The sequence below is a fragment of the Condylostylus longicornis genome, unplaced genomic scaffold, assembly GCF_029603195.1.
Source record: "Condylostylus longicornis isolate FDR11 unplaced genomic scaffold, ASM2960319v2 ptg000033l, whole genome shotgun sequence".
In the NCBI taxonomy this organism is placed as follows: Eukaryota; Metazoa; Arthropoda; class Insecta; order Diptera; family Dolichopodidae; genus Condylostylus; species Condylostylus longicornis.
In genome coordinates, this window is record NW_026578002.1 from 1,641,943 (window position 1) to 1,660,876 (window position 18,934).

The 18,934-nt window shown below is 24.5% G+C and overlaps 2 protein-coding genes across 2 annotated transcripts in view; both read left to right on the forward strand.

Moving 5' to 3' along the window:
• LOC129608671 (probable serine/threonine-protein kinase dyrk1) overlaps window positions 1-18,934 on the forward strand; it is an 87,817-nt gene that overhangs the window by 11,669 nt on the left and 57,214 nt on the right. The window lies entirely within an intron of this gene.
• On the forward strand, window positions 15,676-16,162 carry LOC129608672 (uncharacterized). Its single transcript, XM_055520333.1, has one exon. The coding sequence runs from the start codon at window positions 15,732-15,734 to the stop codon at window positions 16,023-16,025; it is 294 nt and encodes a 97-aa protein (XP_055376308.1). The 5' UTR covers window positions 15,676-15,731; the 3' UTR covers window positions 16,026-16,162.

Here is an 18,934-nt window from a genome sequence, read left to right on the forward strand (position 1 = left end):
TATGATTTTGTATGGTTCAAGATGTGGAAGAGAAGGCGTGTCTTGGGGGTTTATTTTTACGATGGCCTGGGTGACCTTTCCGGGGTGTCTTTTGCGCGGCTTTTGGACTTCGCCAGGCAGGTTGACTGGTTTGGATAGGGGGTCTTGTGTGTCGGACTGCATGGGGGTTGTTGGGTGTTGGGTTTTTGGGGAGTTGCTGATGGGCTTTTGTTTGTTGGCCAAGTGCATGGGCTTTGCGCGGGTATACGGCTGGAGCGCTCCTCTCTTAGTTACTTACTTAATTTTTAATGGTTCAAGACAAAGCTTTTAAAAAATTCATGCGGTGAAAATTTCCATTCAATAATTTTCTGTATTTCAAGTGGTTGTAAAATTTAAAATATTATTTTTTTTTTAAATATGTGTTTTTTTTCTCATGTGGGCTATCAAAAACTCAAACGTCAGCACAAAAAACCCTTGAGTATGGACAGTTTCGAAATTTTTTTTCCCAAGAATTGCAGAGCAAAATTTAGGTTTTTAGGTTTTATTTATTGACGGCAGTACATGTTAAAGCTAGTGAAATTATTAATTAGATTTTTAACACTAATTTTTTACTTAACATAACATTTTCCACAATATTAATCTATATTAAAAAATTTATAATTTTAAAATTTAAATATTATTCACATTTTATTATAAGAAAATACCTAATTTTACAAAATTTTGAAAAATTAATTTTTTTTATTTTAAAGAACACTTACACCTGTAAGTATGCAATTTTATTTAAAATGTCATGATTCATGACAAAGCTTTATTATGTATATGTACATTGCAAAATCTTTAAATGTTATTTAATTTTACATGTTATATAAGTATTTTTATATTAATATACAATGAAATCCATTTATTAACTACAAAAATACAAGTTATTTAAAAGAAAAAGAAAAACAAAAAAAAATCAGAAGAAGAAAAAACGAAAAATACCACAACTCATTTTTGAATGCCTTTATTTTTTAATAAATGAAAAAAAAAAAGTTTACTTCCTGTTTCTGATGACTTAAAATGTTTTTGTTCCCCTATACATGTATGAATGAATATAATGCAAAAATGTACGTATGTAAAGGATTGTATGTTAATATGTATTTACATATATTTGTTTTTCTATGCGAATTATTCACATATATTTATGCCTCTGTCGATTCTTTTTTTTTTTCCTGCAAAATGTTTTTTTTTCCGCAAAAGTTTTTTTTTTCTCTTATTTTTTGCAATTTTTTTTTTTTTTTTTGGAAAAATTTCCATTTGTGGAGTAAAACGATATTAAATTTTATCAATCTTGACGTTTAAATGTAAAATAATTTTAATGTGACATAATATGTACATAATTATGGAGCATTACAGTAAAAACATAAAAAATAAGAGAACAAAAAAACTAAGAGAGAAAGAAAATGTAAAATTTAATTTTGGAGGGAGATTCACATGTATACTGCATGATTATATAATAAATATATACATTATATATGTACACATATACATTCCCAAATAAAACAGCATGAACTTAACTTAATATGTTGTCATTGGAAGGTATTTTAAAAGAGGTTAACATACTGAACATAGCATAAAAAAAAAGCAAAGCAAAAAAGAAAAAAGTTTAAAATTAATTATAATAAAATTTTTTTGTTAAAGTGAATAATAATATACAAAAACAATTTTAATTTCGTATATGCTACGAAAAAAAATTTCTCGTAATTATGTACTAATAGAATGTCATTATACATACATATATATACATACTTATATATGGTATACATATATAATATATATTATAATTATAATGTTTATATGAGATTTGAAAGAAAAAATTTTTTGGTTATAAAAATTGAAAATTTTTGTTTCACATAATATTGTTATACTAGATTGTATACATATGTATGTAGGTATAGATTATGAATAGAAGCCATTTTGAATATGTTAATTTTAATATTTTTTTTAAAAAAATTCTTATAGTTAGCAAGCTACTATTGTAAATTTTATACTTGACTAAAAAATTTTTCATATTTTTTGCATATGCATAGGAGTTTTCATTTTTGTTTTTAAAAAAGGGAAAATTAATTACAATTGCAGTTAAGAAACTAAAAATGTATTTTGTAAGCAATTAAAATTTTAAGTTAATGAATTTGGAAGTTTTTAAGATATTGGCTCAAATAATTAAGTATGAGTTGTATGAGTTTCATATTGTAGTAATGTGATCCGTGAATTTGATTCAGCTAAATTCAGCTTGAATAGAAATTATTAAATTGAATTCAAAAATTGTATTACTAGGTTATGGAATTCAAGGAATATTAATCTCAAACATACTTAAATTAAATATTTTTGTAGTGATATAGTCGCTGAGCAATTTTATTGTTGAAATTTCATTGAAATATAATTAATTTTACGATGTTTGGTTAACAAATTTAATGAATAGATTAGCATAGAATACTATTTTTAATAACATTTTTGTGTTGTTTCTTTAGATAACAATAATATATCGTTTCGAATTTTAGTGATGAATTAAGCGCAAAGGGTGTTTGTGATTTGCTGAAGATTCAAAAATACTCAAAATATCTTTCAAATTATTGTTATGTAATAAACTAAAGTATAATTTTTAAGTATTTTATGTGAAAAATTAAATTAGAAAATGGCATTAAAAAAATATTTCAGCTAATTCTAATGCAAGTAAATGCAAATGAATGATGAATGTATAAGGGAATATATTTTTAAAAGTGATACAAACACTCGTTACAATATTTTCATTTTCATTTCATTATACCTATAAATAACACTTTCACATGTGTGACAATTTTCACATGTGATCTCGAAATTTCATTACTGAAGATTCGCTGTTCTAATAATGGTTACTCTTTCAATATAAATCAAAATTAATATGAAATTAGTAATTATAGCTGCATAGAAACTCAATAACCATATGAAACTGAGGCACTGCTCCTAAGACCTCATATACAGCATCCCTGTATCTCTCCTGGACGTTAAAAACAAAAACACAGTGTGGAAAATGTGAAGAAAATTGTGGCAGGATTATTAATAAATGCATAGCAGAAGAGCTAACAAAAAAAAAACAATAACTTTAGTGTGTGTAAAGATTTTTTTAAGGTTGCGAGTTAATATTTTTTATGAAAAGCCTACACAAATTTTTTTAATTACTTATGTACATATATTAAATTTGATGTAAATTTAATTCGGTTATAATTTTTTTATTATTCTTAAAAAAAAATTTCGGAATTACACAGAAATGTACAAGTCATTGTTAATATATGAAACGAAGGTTTTAACCCATATTTTATTCAACTCCGAAGGACTAGTTTTAATAATCCAAGGCTGTAGTAGTGGGATGACAATCCAATTCATTCCTTCTCAATTTCGATACTGCTCACTCCATGTCTAAACAATAATTTTGTATAATTTTCTATCAGTTTCTCTTTATTTTTTGCTTTTACCTAAAAAAGGAAATTAAGATTTCGAAAAAGATGAAAAAAATAATGAAATAAATAAAAAATAACCGCCAGAGACTACAAAAAAAAAAAACACAAAGAACTTGTATAACTTGTATAAAATTAAACATTAAACAATTTTTGAACGTTTTCTCTTCCTTGAATTTCATCTTTCCCCTTTGGCTATTTGCTTTCATTAGCAATAAATTGATTTCTCTTACAAAATTAACTCATTCATTTTAACCCGTGCATATTTTTGTTTCTAATTTTTTATTATTTCTTTGCTTTGTTCTTGTACGTTTATAATAAGGTTTACACGTCCGCGTTTGTATCGTATTTGTATACGCAAAAAGCAAAAAAAAAATTGTTTTCTTTTTATAAAAAATTTTATAAGTATAAAAATGCTTTTTTTTCTTTTCATTCTTGTTTGTTGTTTGTGCGCACATACTAAGTAAGCAATGCCAGAGTTTTTCTCAAATAGTACCGGAGGGTGTAAAAAACAAAAAAAAAATAAAATGGAAAAAGAAACTCAAATTTGTTGGGTGTTCTTGGCTGTTGATAATAATTTAGCTTCAATCGAAAAAAAAAAACAAAAATAAAAAGAAAAATTGAGAAATAACCAAAAAAAAAAATAAAATTATGTAAGAAATAAAAAAAAATAATAACAACAAATGCATATAAAACAAGGGATATAAAAGGGTTGTAAAATGTTGGAAGAAAAAAAAGTATAGTCAAAGTCAGTTACACAAAAGAGAAGAAATCTGATGTGGTCAGCACATACCCGACTGCAAGGTGTATTGCCTGGTTTAGCAAAAATGTTGCATAGTATTATGAAAATGCCTTTTAAATACTTTTTTCAAATTTTAAGGACTTTAGTAAGCTTTAAGTTAACATACCTACAAAAAATGTGAATTTAGCTATTAGTAAAGTTTCATTTTATGCCATCCGAATTCTCTAAAAAGTTCGACAATAACTTGCAGTAGTATACTGAGCTCAAATATTAAATTTCAGCAAATTTCGTCAATTAGATCCTTAGATATACGCAAAAATGTAAAATCGACCGGCAAAAATGTTCATTTCCCGATGTCAGATATATTCGAAAAGTCGTTAAATCCGTGACATAGTCGAAACAAACTAGCATAAATTTCATGAAAATCGCTTCAGCCGAACTTAAGATACGTTCGTACATACACAGATCGACAAACCGACATCTTTCTAATAATAATTCATTTACACTTCTTTACTATGGAAAAGTGCGTTTCCACTGAAAACTCGATATGCGACATTTGGTGTAATCACATAACCTCCCTTATTGTACGCAATGCACTTTGTTTAATTTTTACCTTTCTTATCCATATCGCAAATTTATAGACTTATTTTAAATTTTAAGAAATTTGGCAAACTTTCCAATTTTCAAGTCCGATGTTGCTGAAAAGATTCTTAATTAATTATTGTCGGTACTAGACAGAATTCAAATAATAAATTTTAAGAAATTGCGTTTGTTATTTGTACTTAGATATGGTCTAAAATGAATATTTGGAACCTAATTTCCGGGAAAACCCGGATAGTTATGATATTGCCGAGCAAAGGTAAGGCTTTCCATGACTCAAAAGTTAATTCGTAAAAGCGTATTTCAATGAACAATTGATAATTAAAATTTGGTCTAAAAACAATACATTCGTTATTACTTTCAGTGCACTCGGTAAAAATGAAATGGGGCAAATGTTTAGTGGGCGCACAATGTGGCATGAAAAATATTTAAAAAAATATATATATATATATATATATATGTATGTGCATTATGTTGAAGTACAATCAATTTAATCATCTGTATGTAAAATAAAAATTGTGAATATGAAATGAGAAAATATTAAATGGTTGTGCATATCGAAGTAAATATGAAAATATGTATACATATATAAGTGTATATTTACAATCCACAACTCCACATTATTACATACAATTTGTATATACACACATACACAACTGAATATTTTATGTTAATGAACGCTTACGTATTTGTTTTATAATTTAAGGGTTGATTTTATACTTTTTTTTATCTTCTATCAACATTTTTATTTTTATTATTTTTTCGTACTATTGTTAACATTGAAATGTGTATAGTTATATTGATACACATACATATATATTTGAAGTATGAGTTTGTATGAGTTTGCACAATTTTGTAAGCATAAAATTCATTTGTAAGGTTGCCAAATTGTACTTCATAAATTAGAATTTTATGCAGTATTTTTGTTTTGCTCTACAAATTGAAGATTTCTTTAAATTGTTTTCAAATGTGAAGGTTAATGTGTATTTAATATATTTAATAAATGTCAACGGTTTGCCCAAAAAATCGAAAATATTGGCTATGAAGGATGTATTCATGGAGTAGTTTAAAACTTATTAACGATTAACCAATCCTTATACACAAAGCGCAAAAATATTTTTGGAATACAATCTTTGTGATCCGCCAATTGAAGTTTGATTTATGTACCTGACATATAAAATAGTATTGTCATAACAGAACTATAAAGTAATACAAGTAATATTGTTATTAAACACTTGGTCTATTTTACAAGTTTAATCCATATGAGACCACAAACAAAGTACCTAAACCTAAAATTTAAATATATTTGCAGGTATGGCTACATGAAAGCCATATTGTATAGTTGATTTAAAACACCCAACTCGATACAGCTTGTTTAAACCATAATGTTATTTGCTCTATAAAAAGTGAAAGCAGATGGCATTGTTGTAAATATTTTGATTTTTAAAGACCCATGATATTATATATTATTCTCCCCTCGTGTCTTTCATTTTCCTTCAATTTTTTTATTTATGTGCTTAGCATTAAATGATGGTTGTATGAATTTATTGCATTATAAAATGTTTAAAAATTGCTACCTACAAACAATAATCATTTTCATTGTTTCATCTCTTTAAAAATGATTAACTCTTTTATTGTACGCATCAGTAATTAACCAACGTCAAAAAGAAATTTTATAAGGATACACAAAAAAAATCTCCTTCGTTTGTTATAAGTTGCTTTACATCTCTTCCTTTCAATTATTTGAAAAATATTAAAGGAAGGATGCTTAAGATAATTTAACATGGTAATAAGTTTACCGAATAAAAACATGTGTAAAATTGTGAATTGAAAAAGAATTCTTTTTATAAAAAATTAATATTCGGTTTTCTTTTGTATTGTTGAAAATTTTTTTTTTCTTTTGCTCATGATTTGAAAATTCTCCCCTGCATCTCATGAAATTGATATATTTTTTTTAAAAGTACACTCAGGAGACAATCAGGATAAATGATTTTTTCGAAATAAAATTTAAATTTTCCGTACATATGCACGTTATAATTATGAAACAGTACAGGAGACAGTCTATTAATATTCAAAAAGGGGGAAAAATTTATATTGATTTTTCTTTTGTGAGTTTTACAAATTTTTAAAGAAGATTGCTTAATCTATAAACGAATATGAAGAGAAAAATTTTTAAATGATGCTTTTGACGAAAATTCAAATACTAGTCAGACTAATCAGTCTCAAAGGCAGATTAATCGGTCTCAGATTATTTCTATATTATAAATGATGGAGAAAGTACACATTAAAATGGCACATCACATTAAAATGGCAGCCGTGATCAGCGTGCGTCCCAGGCGAGGAAATCAACCGAAGCTGTTTTATGTTAGTTTATGAGAAATGCTGGTCTATGCTTATTCTTAGATAATGAGAAACTTCTTGACAAAGCTTTGCATGAAGTGACAGAAGAGGCTGTAGTTAGTGGGGGCATGGATGACGCTACCTCGCCATGTATGCTCAACATGGTTGACTACGAAGGTGCACATGTTGAGGGTATACCAGAAAATTATGGGGAAGTCCTGATAGAACAGGCTTTGTATTCTTTGTTACGAAGCTTAATTGTAAATGATAACGGCCAAGAGAAAATGAGAAACGAGTTTTTGTAAAATTATGACCCCATATCCGCTAACAGCTTTGTACGATCTAGTGGGGTTTAGACTTGCAGAAAAACAAAAAGCGTAGTGTTTTCCTCTTACCACTACAGGAACCAATTAACAGAACAAATTCATGATGGTGATTCCTACCCTGATTTAGGTAAAAATCACTGCCATGTGAGGTGTGTCTTTGTAGTTTACTTACCCCATTATTCAATCCTATTAAATTGAATATCCTATCAGGAGACTAGAAAAATTTGAAAAACTTGCATGCGTCTGTCGATTTTGTAACCACTCATGAAGCTTTTGTAACAATGTTGCAGCCTGTTTGTATAGAAAATCTCATTATTCCAACTTTTAAATATTTGCATTCTTATTTCTTTTATAGATATATGCGATATACGAAACATTACGTGTTGTATTATATAACATGTACATAATATTATGTACATACATTATTATTGCCATGCATACATGTGTTCATATTATATATTCATACGTACTTATGTATTTACAAATATACTATATAAATAATTAAATAAATATCAAATGGGGAACAGAAATGAACGACACCTAGTTTCATTTCTATTAAAATAACTGTATATGTATACAGTTATTTATATACACACATGCATCCATACATATGTTTATATGCAAGGATATATTTGTTTTTCTATTTTAGTTTTGTTAAAAATGGTATTTCTTTTTTTATTTTCCTGTTATTCTCTACTTTGCTTTTCAAAACAAGGACGCATATACTATTTATTTAATTTTTTTTTGGATTGTTTTCCTTATTATTATTTTTTTGTATTTTTTATTTTGTTTTCTTTACTTTTTCATTGACATTCATTATACGTGTTTTTTCCTTTTATGGGAAATAATATTATAATGTAGAAATGTTCATTATTTGTATATATATTTTTATACCAATTCACACATATACGACCAACGTAATTTGAAAACAGTTTGGCTGCAAACTATCTATCCAGAAATCATAAGGAAAAATTCTCAACAAAAAAATAAATATGAAAACAATATTATAATTTAAATGCAAATTTTCCATTAAAAAAAAATATTGTTATGCAGTAAGCAACTAAAATTTAAATACTAAAATATTGTGGAATTACTAAACTATATTGATATTGTTTTTTCATACTTATACTGTCTAAAGAGTAGGAAAGATTAGTGTACCATATTTTCATGAGTTTAATAATCAATTGCATGTTTTTAGATAGTTTAGCTAGTATGATAGTCACTAATGCTGTTGGTCATATTCATTAATTTTTACTCTAATATTTCAGAATGATAACAGATTTCTGATTTTTAAAGGCAGATATAGAAACCCTGGCGATTTTAAGAATATACCTATAAATATTCTTCAAAATATTTTAATCTTCTGTTCCGAGCCTGGTAGTTACACAAATTATGTAAAACACTCTCATAATTCCCTCCCAAACGAGAAGAAGCAGTATATAAGAGAAAATCAGATTCGAGTTTAGGCAGATGACATTTTGTTGGACACCGTCTAATTAAGATGTTGACGAATTATTTGAATTTTGATCGCTCTCATCACCTTGAAATGAATCATTCGATGTATTGTGATTAAGGGGCAGTTTTTTCGTTGATATGTAAAATATTAATACCAGATGGTCTCTATTTTCAATTAAATTTCCTATATTATATAAGCTTTCTGAGATTTCATGGGATTTCTTATTTCTCTACCTTCTCTGGGAAACAGAATTAGTGTTACTTTGACAGTTTCGGGGCTCATACAAAAGATTGACAGAATGTTCCAAAGCAAGCTTTTCTCAAAAATGTACTGAACTTTTTTCAGTTTCGTCTCTAATTTAAATTTCTTATAATATTAAATTTGAAATTTTTCAAGCATTTTTAAATAACTTGATATAATAATTAAAAATTAATGGAATGTACGTGCACAAAGCTAAAACAAGCAAATCAAACATTTCATTGATTTACGCCCACATTCATTAGCATCTTATTGTACTCATTTGATATCTAGAAATATGATCCCTTTATAGTTTGATGGGTTTCTGTGATGTAAAATATAAATATTGTATGATGTAAATTGAATTATTTATTTTTAAAATTCTTCAATATATTTCATAATTTCTCTACAAAAAGATTTCTTTATCAATTTCACGAGAAAAGGGAAACATCAAAAAATATAAAATTAATTTTTTCTTTTATGTATGAGACATTACTGATATAATTATGATAATAAGATAAAAATCCTACACAAGTTACGGTATTAAAATTACAAAATTACCAGATTGGCCAAGATTCTTTTAAGTGTTGTTGCAATTTCATGTTACACTATCTTTTCATTTACAAAATTCAATTTTATATCACAAAGTTTCTCAGATATTAATGAAAGGGTGTTGTGAAAAGAGAGAACAAATAAATACTACCGATACTACAACACGGTAAATTCGTCAATTACCAAACAAAACCAGGTCGCAAAACCACTTCCCAAGGAGGCTTTGACGTGTCTTTAACTTATATTAACAAAAAAGAAATATTAAAAATCTATCTATTTGCAGTTAGTTTTTCCAATGATCTGATAATCATTTGTTTACGAGCACAGGGTTTGTTATACAGCAAGAAATATTTTCGACATGTCTTCGGTATATCCATCTGAATAAAAGTTTTATTTAAATGTTCAAGTCTACTATAAAGAATTTAAGTTATTTGTGTACTTTTAAACTGCAGGTTTCAACAACATGATTTACCAGATGGCTTTTAAATTGACATTATTGTGAGTAAGTGTGCACCGCATTGAGCCAAATCGAATTAAATTTTGAGTGACAAATTAAAACTTAATCCTATATTATTTTTACATTATAGTTGCATTCGTCCATCTGTCCACCAACTTCCACACATTTATTATATAAAAGAATTATTGTCCATTTATCAATTATCATTCTTTTTATTTTATTCTTTTATTTTATCACAAATTTTAGGAAAATTGTAAAGGTCATGACATATGTATATGTAAGTACTAATATAATTCAGTTACATTTCTTAAAGTAAATCGTACTTTTGATTTTTTTTATAATTTATTTTTGTATTATTTTTGTAGTTCTTTTGGAAGAACAATTTTGCGCATAACTGTCTACATTATGAGTATATATATGAAATACATGTATATTGGGAATTCCATGAAAAATGTACATAATTACATTCCTTGTACCTATGTAAACTGATGTAAGGTAGTATAAAATAACCTTTTTTCTCATTCAAGCTCCTGTTGAGGAGCATATGGATGCGATTAAACCTCTTCATATCTCTCTATTTTTAGCAATAGATCTTATTTGCACCCAAGTCATACCTGCAGCTGTTATTTGTTTTGTATTGGATTGGTCTTCAACATGTATTCTTAAGTCTACCAATGTTACGCCTACCCTGGGCGTAACGTTGGTAGGCCATTGGTAACAATCACCTGAATATCTATATTTTTGCTTTTTTATTTAATTTTCTATCGGATCCTGCTTGCATAGGTTACATAGGTTACTGTTTCTAAAACTTTTTGAGCTTGTCTTCTATATCAACACTTGCCCCGCCATCTGAACTTAAAATGTTCCGCAAGTACGTTACGGAATTTAAATCTTCTAGCTTGATTTAAGTAATCTTATATTTAATATTGGAAAATACTTCATTATTATTTATCTTCCGACAACTAACATGGAATTCCCGATATAGCTAAAATAAATATCTATATTTGTGTGTGTGTACACAATATTCAGTACTTACTCAAATATTTTAATATTTTATACTTTTTTTAACTTTTACTCTATATTATTATTATATACAATAAAATACGCATGTATGTATTGGATACGCATATATCCAATAATGTATAGTAATAACACATTTGTATATACTGTGCATAAATTCATACATGTTGTGTTATTTTTAATATAAGAAAAAACTATATAAGAAAAGAAAAAGAACACGTAAGAAAAATGCAAGAATAACAAAAAAGTCAAAAAAAAAAGTAGTTATAGTTCTTCTGTTCATTATTGTGTGTGTGTGTGTGTGTTATATAAGAATAAAACCACATTAGGAATGCACAAGAGAGATGTGAAAGAATTTTGTATTTACTTAACATACAAAATAAGAAAAAGAAAAAAAATTATAAAATAAAATAAAATTGGAAATAATAACAAAGTTTTTTTTTCTCTTTTCTGTTCGAAGAAAAATTTTTTTTTCCGTTTTTTTGCAAACAAAATGTCCTTTATTCTGAACAAGTCCTTTTTTTTTCTTTTACTTTCTTTCCATTTTCATCTTATAATGTTGTTGTTTTTGTTGCGTTTTAAATTCCATCATCTTGTTTTTTTTTTTATTATTGTAAAAAAAGAAAAAAATTTTGAAATGAGAAAATTTTTATTGGAATTTTCGCACAAGTTTAATATTTTTTTTGTCATTTTTTTTTTGTTATTCTGACTTGTTTTTTTTTCTTTTATAATTTTTTATGATTATTTTTGTTTTATTTTTAATTTTTATGTCACTGTAGTTTTATTTCTTTTGGTTTTTTTATTATTATTATTATAATTTTTTTTGTTATTCTGTCTTGTCCTTTCTTATTTTTAACTTACTGTAGATATACCAAATATATATATATATATATAATGTATAACCACATTTAACGTAATGCAGTATAGATGGAAATTTGAATAATAATAAATTGTGCTGAATCTTTTTATTAAAAAACAAAAATACCGAAGAAAATGTGAGAAAAACAGACAATAAAGAATGAAACTTTGTACTAAAATATAATTTGATTATAAAGTTGGGTCAAATCAATGGTTTTTAAAGTAGCATTTTTTCCAACAACAAGTGGAAGTACTGCTTTTAAAAACAATTTACTTCATTATTAAAATTACTTTTAATTTTACTTGAAGTAATAATATTCATATTAGAATATATTTCAAAGATTGCATACCTTTAGGATGAACCAAAAAAAAAAACTTGAAAAGGCGTTAACATAAACCTCGAATTTGAAGGTTATTTGGGTGAGCTAAGCAATATAACTACATTTTTTAATGGCATGGCATTTATATATTTAATAATGTATGGCAGGGGTATGGCAGGGATATAACTTTTAGAGTGTGGGGAGATGGGTAAAAATTTTCTTCTACAGAAATAAGTTTTTAGTAAAGATCTATGTGTATATATAAATTTACATTTTCTATCTTCAAAGGTGTAGAAGTTTTCTAAAAATATTCACGGGTGTACGGACGGACAGAGTAAAACTAATAAGCATTTTTTTCAGTAAAGTGCTTAAAAAAGGCAAATATTTTCTTGCCGTCTTTTTAATTTATTTAAATACATGTTCATACATACATATACATGAGATTTACATACCTCTCAATAATAATTGAAAGTTATCTGTCGCGACAGAAATATTATGTGAGTATACTTAAATTTTCGTAATCAGTTGGAATATTTTATTTAAAAATGAATTTGAAAAATTAAAGAAAAATAGGATAAAGTCAAAAGAAAACTCTTAAAAGAATCAAAATTAATTTATCCTTTGAAAAATTCCATGATATAATTATTATGTCCTTTTTTTTATATTCGTAAAAGATTTATCACATCATTATGTTGTTATCGAAATTTCTGTATTTCTTTTATAAAATTTTGAATTATTAAAAATAATAAGGCTCTATATGAGTCACTTAGACCTAAGGGTCTAAATATGTTGAAAATTTTCAATCTCATTACAAAATTATTGACTCATATAAAATAAATTGAACAATCTGATCTGTAAGAGTATACATTTTTTTTAAATTTTTGATTTAAGCATATTAGAAAGTGAATAAATAACAAAATTAGATAAAAATTACGTTACGATGTGCAACCAATTTAATTTCAGCTTAATATTAAAAAATATTCTACACCAGGTCAAAATTTTTAAATATATTGTATTGAGCTTTAGACAAACTTTTACAGGCTCAACATGATGAAATAAAAAGTTATTTTCAATAATGTCAATGTGATTTTAATATTGTTGAATTTGTTTTTTTGTAAAATGCGAGAATGGAATTTTTTTTTATACTCTTTATCCTTATTTTTTTAATTTTTACATTTCTCTTTTTCTTAATTTAGTTTTAACATTTGTTTTTCATTTTGTTTTTTTTTGTTACTTTTCGGGAATAATACTTAAAATATAATACAGTCTTGCTAAGGAAAAAATTAAAAAAATGAAGGGAAAGAAAGAAAAAAGGACAAATAAGTAATATAAGAGAATTCGAAAAAAGGACATTTTCGGATTTTGATTATATTAAAATTAAGAAATCTTTGAAAAGAGTTGGTAACAAAATTTGAAAAGTTTTTTTTTTTTACAATTTTATATTTGCATTTTGTTTTTTATTTAAAGAATAATAAAATTTAAAAAAAAAAATGTAGAATAGAACAGTGGCAATCAACTTTCTGGAAAAATGCATGACAAGAGAAGCAAAAAGGGTGTCAGTTGTTCCTATAATGAAATTATCTAGTTCTAATTTTTATGGAAATATTTAGAGCTTAATGAATTTTTTTGTTTTTTTTTTTGGATTTAATTCAAAATTTTCAATTTTAATATTGTAATTTATAAGGCTCAATAGTGCAATACTCGTATATTGAGCATTATTGTAATCGTGCAATTTTGAAAAATAAAATTTTTAAAATAATTTTAAAGACTGGAATACATTCAGAATTCTAGTATGCAGAAGATAAGCTCGGGAAAAAATTACAGAACAATTAAATTCATAGTCTGATGAGGCAAAGTATTGAAAACAGTTTTATGTTATCTTAAATTTTTTTAATATTTTTGTGATTTACAAATTATCAAACCCTCATAAAATAATTTTAAAGGTTAACTTAGAGGGAATTTGATGGATATACAACTAAATTTCATGTGATACAGCATACAGCATTTCTATTACAAATTTATTAAGTAAAAAAATTATTTTATTAATAAAAATTAAAATTTTCTACTTCCCACAAAATATTCAAAGTATTTATAAAATAAATATTAAAAAATTTTTATAATCCTCCAATACTACATCAGTTATATTATGATGAAATATTTCAATTATGCACTTTTAAAATGATTTTAAGTAGATAATGAAATTATAATAATATTCATTGTAGTAAACATTTTCACCTTAAGTGGAATAATATTGATTTGCAGAACTTAACATTTAGTAATTCTTTGAATTCAATTTAATATTGTAGATATGTGCATTCTAAAATGAATCATTATGTTATCTATATAATGACGCACCAACAGGGTGGGTGAATTAATTATTACTAATGCACATATAATATGTAATTTTATCATTAAATTAAATTTAATTGAATAACCTTTGTACTTTGTATTACGAATAACTAAACTTCTATATACAAACAAGATAAAAAAAAATTGAAGGGATTATTGTAAAAATTCTTGGTGTTTATTACAATATACTTAGATATCACCTGATAAATATTGATCAATTGTTGTATTTTTATTACAAAATTTTTTTTTGCGCAAATTGTAACTTAAATGAATTTTAACTGACTTGGTAACGACGAACTGTTATACATTTTTAATAAAAATCTTTAAACAAAAGATAAAGAATCTATATAAAATGCTTTAAATATTAAAATTAAGGGAAAAAACCACAAAATTTTCATATTATATACTTTTATATTTAAAATATAATTTAAATTATATATTTATTGTATATGTGAATATTGTTGTCACAAGTGTTTTTAATCACCAACACTATATAACAATAATTATCTTATTTGTATTAATAAGAATTCAGTTCAATTATTGGTATTTATATAGGGATTTAATTATTTTAAGCGGTCACAAATTATTATATTATATTATATTTTATAATAGGCACTCATTTATACCGTATTCATATATACCTATATACGAGTATATGTGTACAATATACATTTATTTGAAAAGAGTTTAAATGCCTCATTTAAAATAATGATAAAAAAAAAACACAAAAATTCTACGAAATAATATTTATTACTATCATTAATTTACTGTTATTATTATTAAATATAAATAACTATTTTTAATTTTAAAAATAAATTTTTATCAGTTGAATTACAATATAGTAAATTAACTTCATTATGCTTATCTCTTCATTTTTATTGTAATTAAATTTTTTTTCTTTTATATAAATATTACAACTTTCTAAATTTCACTATTAGTTCAATTCTAAAAATCAGTAAAAATATACAGGCATTTTAATTAATTTAATTTAATATAAAAATTTTAATAAATAAATTTAAAAAATGAAATTATCAATTTATTTGATTGTATTAGCTGTAATTATTAATACAGCATACAGTTTATATACACATGGTCATAATGGTAGACCAAATTGTATAACAAGAATAGAATTAGAACAACGTAATTGGAGAAATAATTTTGATCCAACAAGATATTGGATATGCAGTAAAGAACGTGTACCAGCAACAGAAGCTAAATGTCCAGATCAACAATTTTTCATCGGAACAAAAAATAAATGTGTTCCGATATCAGAATGGGTATGGACACCACCAGTTGATCCACCATCTTTGGCTTAAAAAAATTAAGATATTTTAAATAGGATTTTTTGTTTTTTAATTTTTGATCAAATTATTAACAATCTATACTTGATTTCATATACAAGAATAGATGATTTATGATGACTATAGAGTGTATTTACTATGAACATTTTATATTGCAATATGTAAATTTATCTTAATATTTTTCTAAATTTATTTATATTTAGTATTTTGGTTTGTTCTTGTTTCATATCTGTGTAAAATTTTTAAGATTAATTTTTAATACTAAAATTTTTACACGGATATTAAACAGGAAGCAAACCGAAATACTAAATATAAATAGATTTAGGAAAAATTTAGGAATGATTTACATCTTATAATATGAAAAGTGTATAGTACATACACCCTAAAATCATCATAAACCACCCATTCTTATATATGAAATCAAGTAGATTGTGAATTATTTGATAAAAAATTAGAGTAATTTTTTTCATTATTTTGAATTCAAATCTGTAATAAAGATTTTAAAACACAAAATTAAAATTATTTTTAATTTTTATAATTTTTTGAAATAAAATATTTGATATTTATACAATTTGATTAAGCAATAATATGACAATAATGAAATTAAATAATAAAGTAAAATAGAATTTCCATATAATTACTGTTTAAATTTTGTTTGATTGGGTGGAGATTATAGAAGCAGATTATTAGTGAAGTGAATGAGAGCAGGAATGTTAATTTAGAAATAACACTTGGTTATTTAGAATGACGATATTTCTAATTCTCCTGAGAATATCCTATTTATTAAAGTAAAATTTATTAAAACTGTTATCCTTAATCTACTATTATATATATAGTAATTTGTGATGAGTTCGAGGTTGTTTTTGAATTTGAAGAAGTAGTAGAAGAAAGCTCGAGTACAAAAGCAATGTAAAATTGAATTTTTATTCATATAGATTTAGTATGGGAAATATTATGTTAATTGAAGTGAGACGCTATATTTATTATAGTATGTTAATTACAAAACGAATCTAATTCAAAGGAGCTGTGAAATAGAAAAGTTTTAAGAATTTTTAAGAGAATTCAAGAGCAAAATGCAAATAATTCCACTATACTTTTTCTTATGAAGTTTTTATCTTCCACTATACTTATCTGGGCATAGTGTAATTAAAAATTCATCCAATTGTTTTAATATTAAATTTCATGAAAAATAATTGAAATCTAAGCATACATGCATTTCCAAATAAATAATTCCAAAAATACCTACAATATTCCGATTAATTTTTAATAAGAAAGTTTTTAATGTGGCATACGAGTAGCTATTACTATGTATGCCTAAGTATATTCAATTAATTATAAAAAATTTTTTTATAATTAATTGAATATACTTTCTATATTTTTCTTATATTTTTGTTTTATTCAAGTGAAATTCCCTTAGTACAAATTATTTTTGACTTTTTCATTTAAAAGATTTTTGATTTATCTCTGAAATATTAATATTAGACCTTAATGTATATTTTTATAAATCTAAAAATAATAATTTGAATTAATTTATCTGAATGGATACGATTTAAAGGTATAGTAATTTTCAATAATAAATCAAATTATTTTATAATCTATAGGTTTTCTTAATGTAAATTAATTTAAAAAAATTTCTTAAATATTTTTTGAATTAATTTTCTCTAGCCTATGAATTAAATTTTTTTTTTAAACTTTGTATGCTTTTTGACTTATCAACACTATATGGGAACTATGTTTCGTATTTGCTTTCATTGTAATTTAAAATATGCAATTTTAGAACAAAAATCTGAAATTTACAAGAAAACAGTTAACATTGCATACATCTAGGATGAAACATTTTTCTAATTATTGGTTATGTTGCATACATTTATTATTTTTTCAATACTTAATTAAAAAATGTAATTTATATAAAAAATAGATTAGAAAATAAATAAATTCGAAAGTTCTATAATTTAATAATAAAAATAAAATAAAAGGAAAAATTATTGAGTTTGAAAAACAAATTTGTCTGTTTTTATTTTTATTTTTTTTTTCAACAAAGATTTATTCTCAATAAAACAGTGATAATTTACTTAACCTAAATGAAAACTCAAACTAAATTATTAAAGTGGTATACATACATACATACACATATAGACGTTGATAAAAGACAAAAAAAAAAATAAAAGAGAATTTTTTTTTTTATAATCATTGAGAAAATAAAAACTACAATAAATAAAAATAACAAGGAAAAAAGAAAAAGGGAAAATAAATATAAAAATAAGTAAAAAAACAATTATACTTAACAGTTATGTACCTATAATATTATTATACATATTATATAATAAGTAGTAGAAAATAATAGAACGTAAAATGGTTTTATGACCTCATAACCATTATACGAATGTTTAGATGTAAACTTAATTACATAATTTGTAAATATTGTAGAAGTTTGATTGCTAAGTTGAAATTTCATACATAATTTCTACTTTATTTTTTTTTTTTTATTATTTTCAAATCATACAAACAAATTGTAATTTTGTAGTCGTATATATATACATTTGGGAAAAGAGTTATATTTGAACAGTTGTAATTTATAATATAAGAGTTCTAATATTTTATATGTATTAATATGCTATGTATGACATAGGATTACCATTTTATTTTCTTTTCTATTATCATTTTAATATTTTTAGTTAATATTAATAAATTTTTTAATAAAATTATTTAATAAAATATTTTAAATATTAAATTTTCTCTTAGTATAATAATTACAATTAATATTTTCGAGCCTATTGTATAAAATTTTGAATACAAAATAGTATAATAGTAATAATAATATATTAATTGTCAGAAAATGGTTATAAATATGAATTGATTTATTGAAAAGGTTTTCCTCAACTACATTTTAGTTTAAATTAAATTTTTGTTTTCTTTTTTAATAT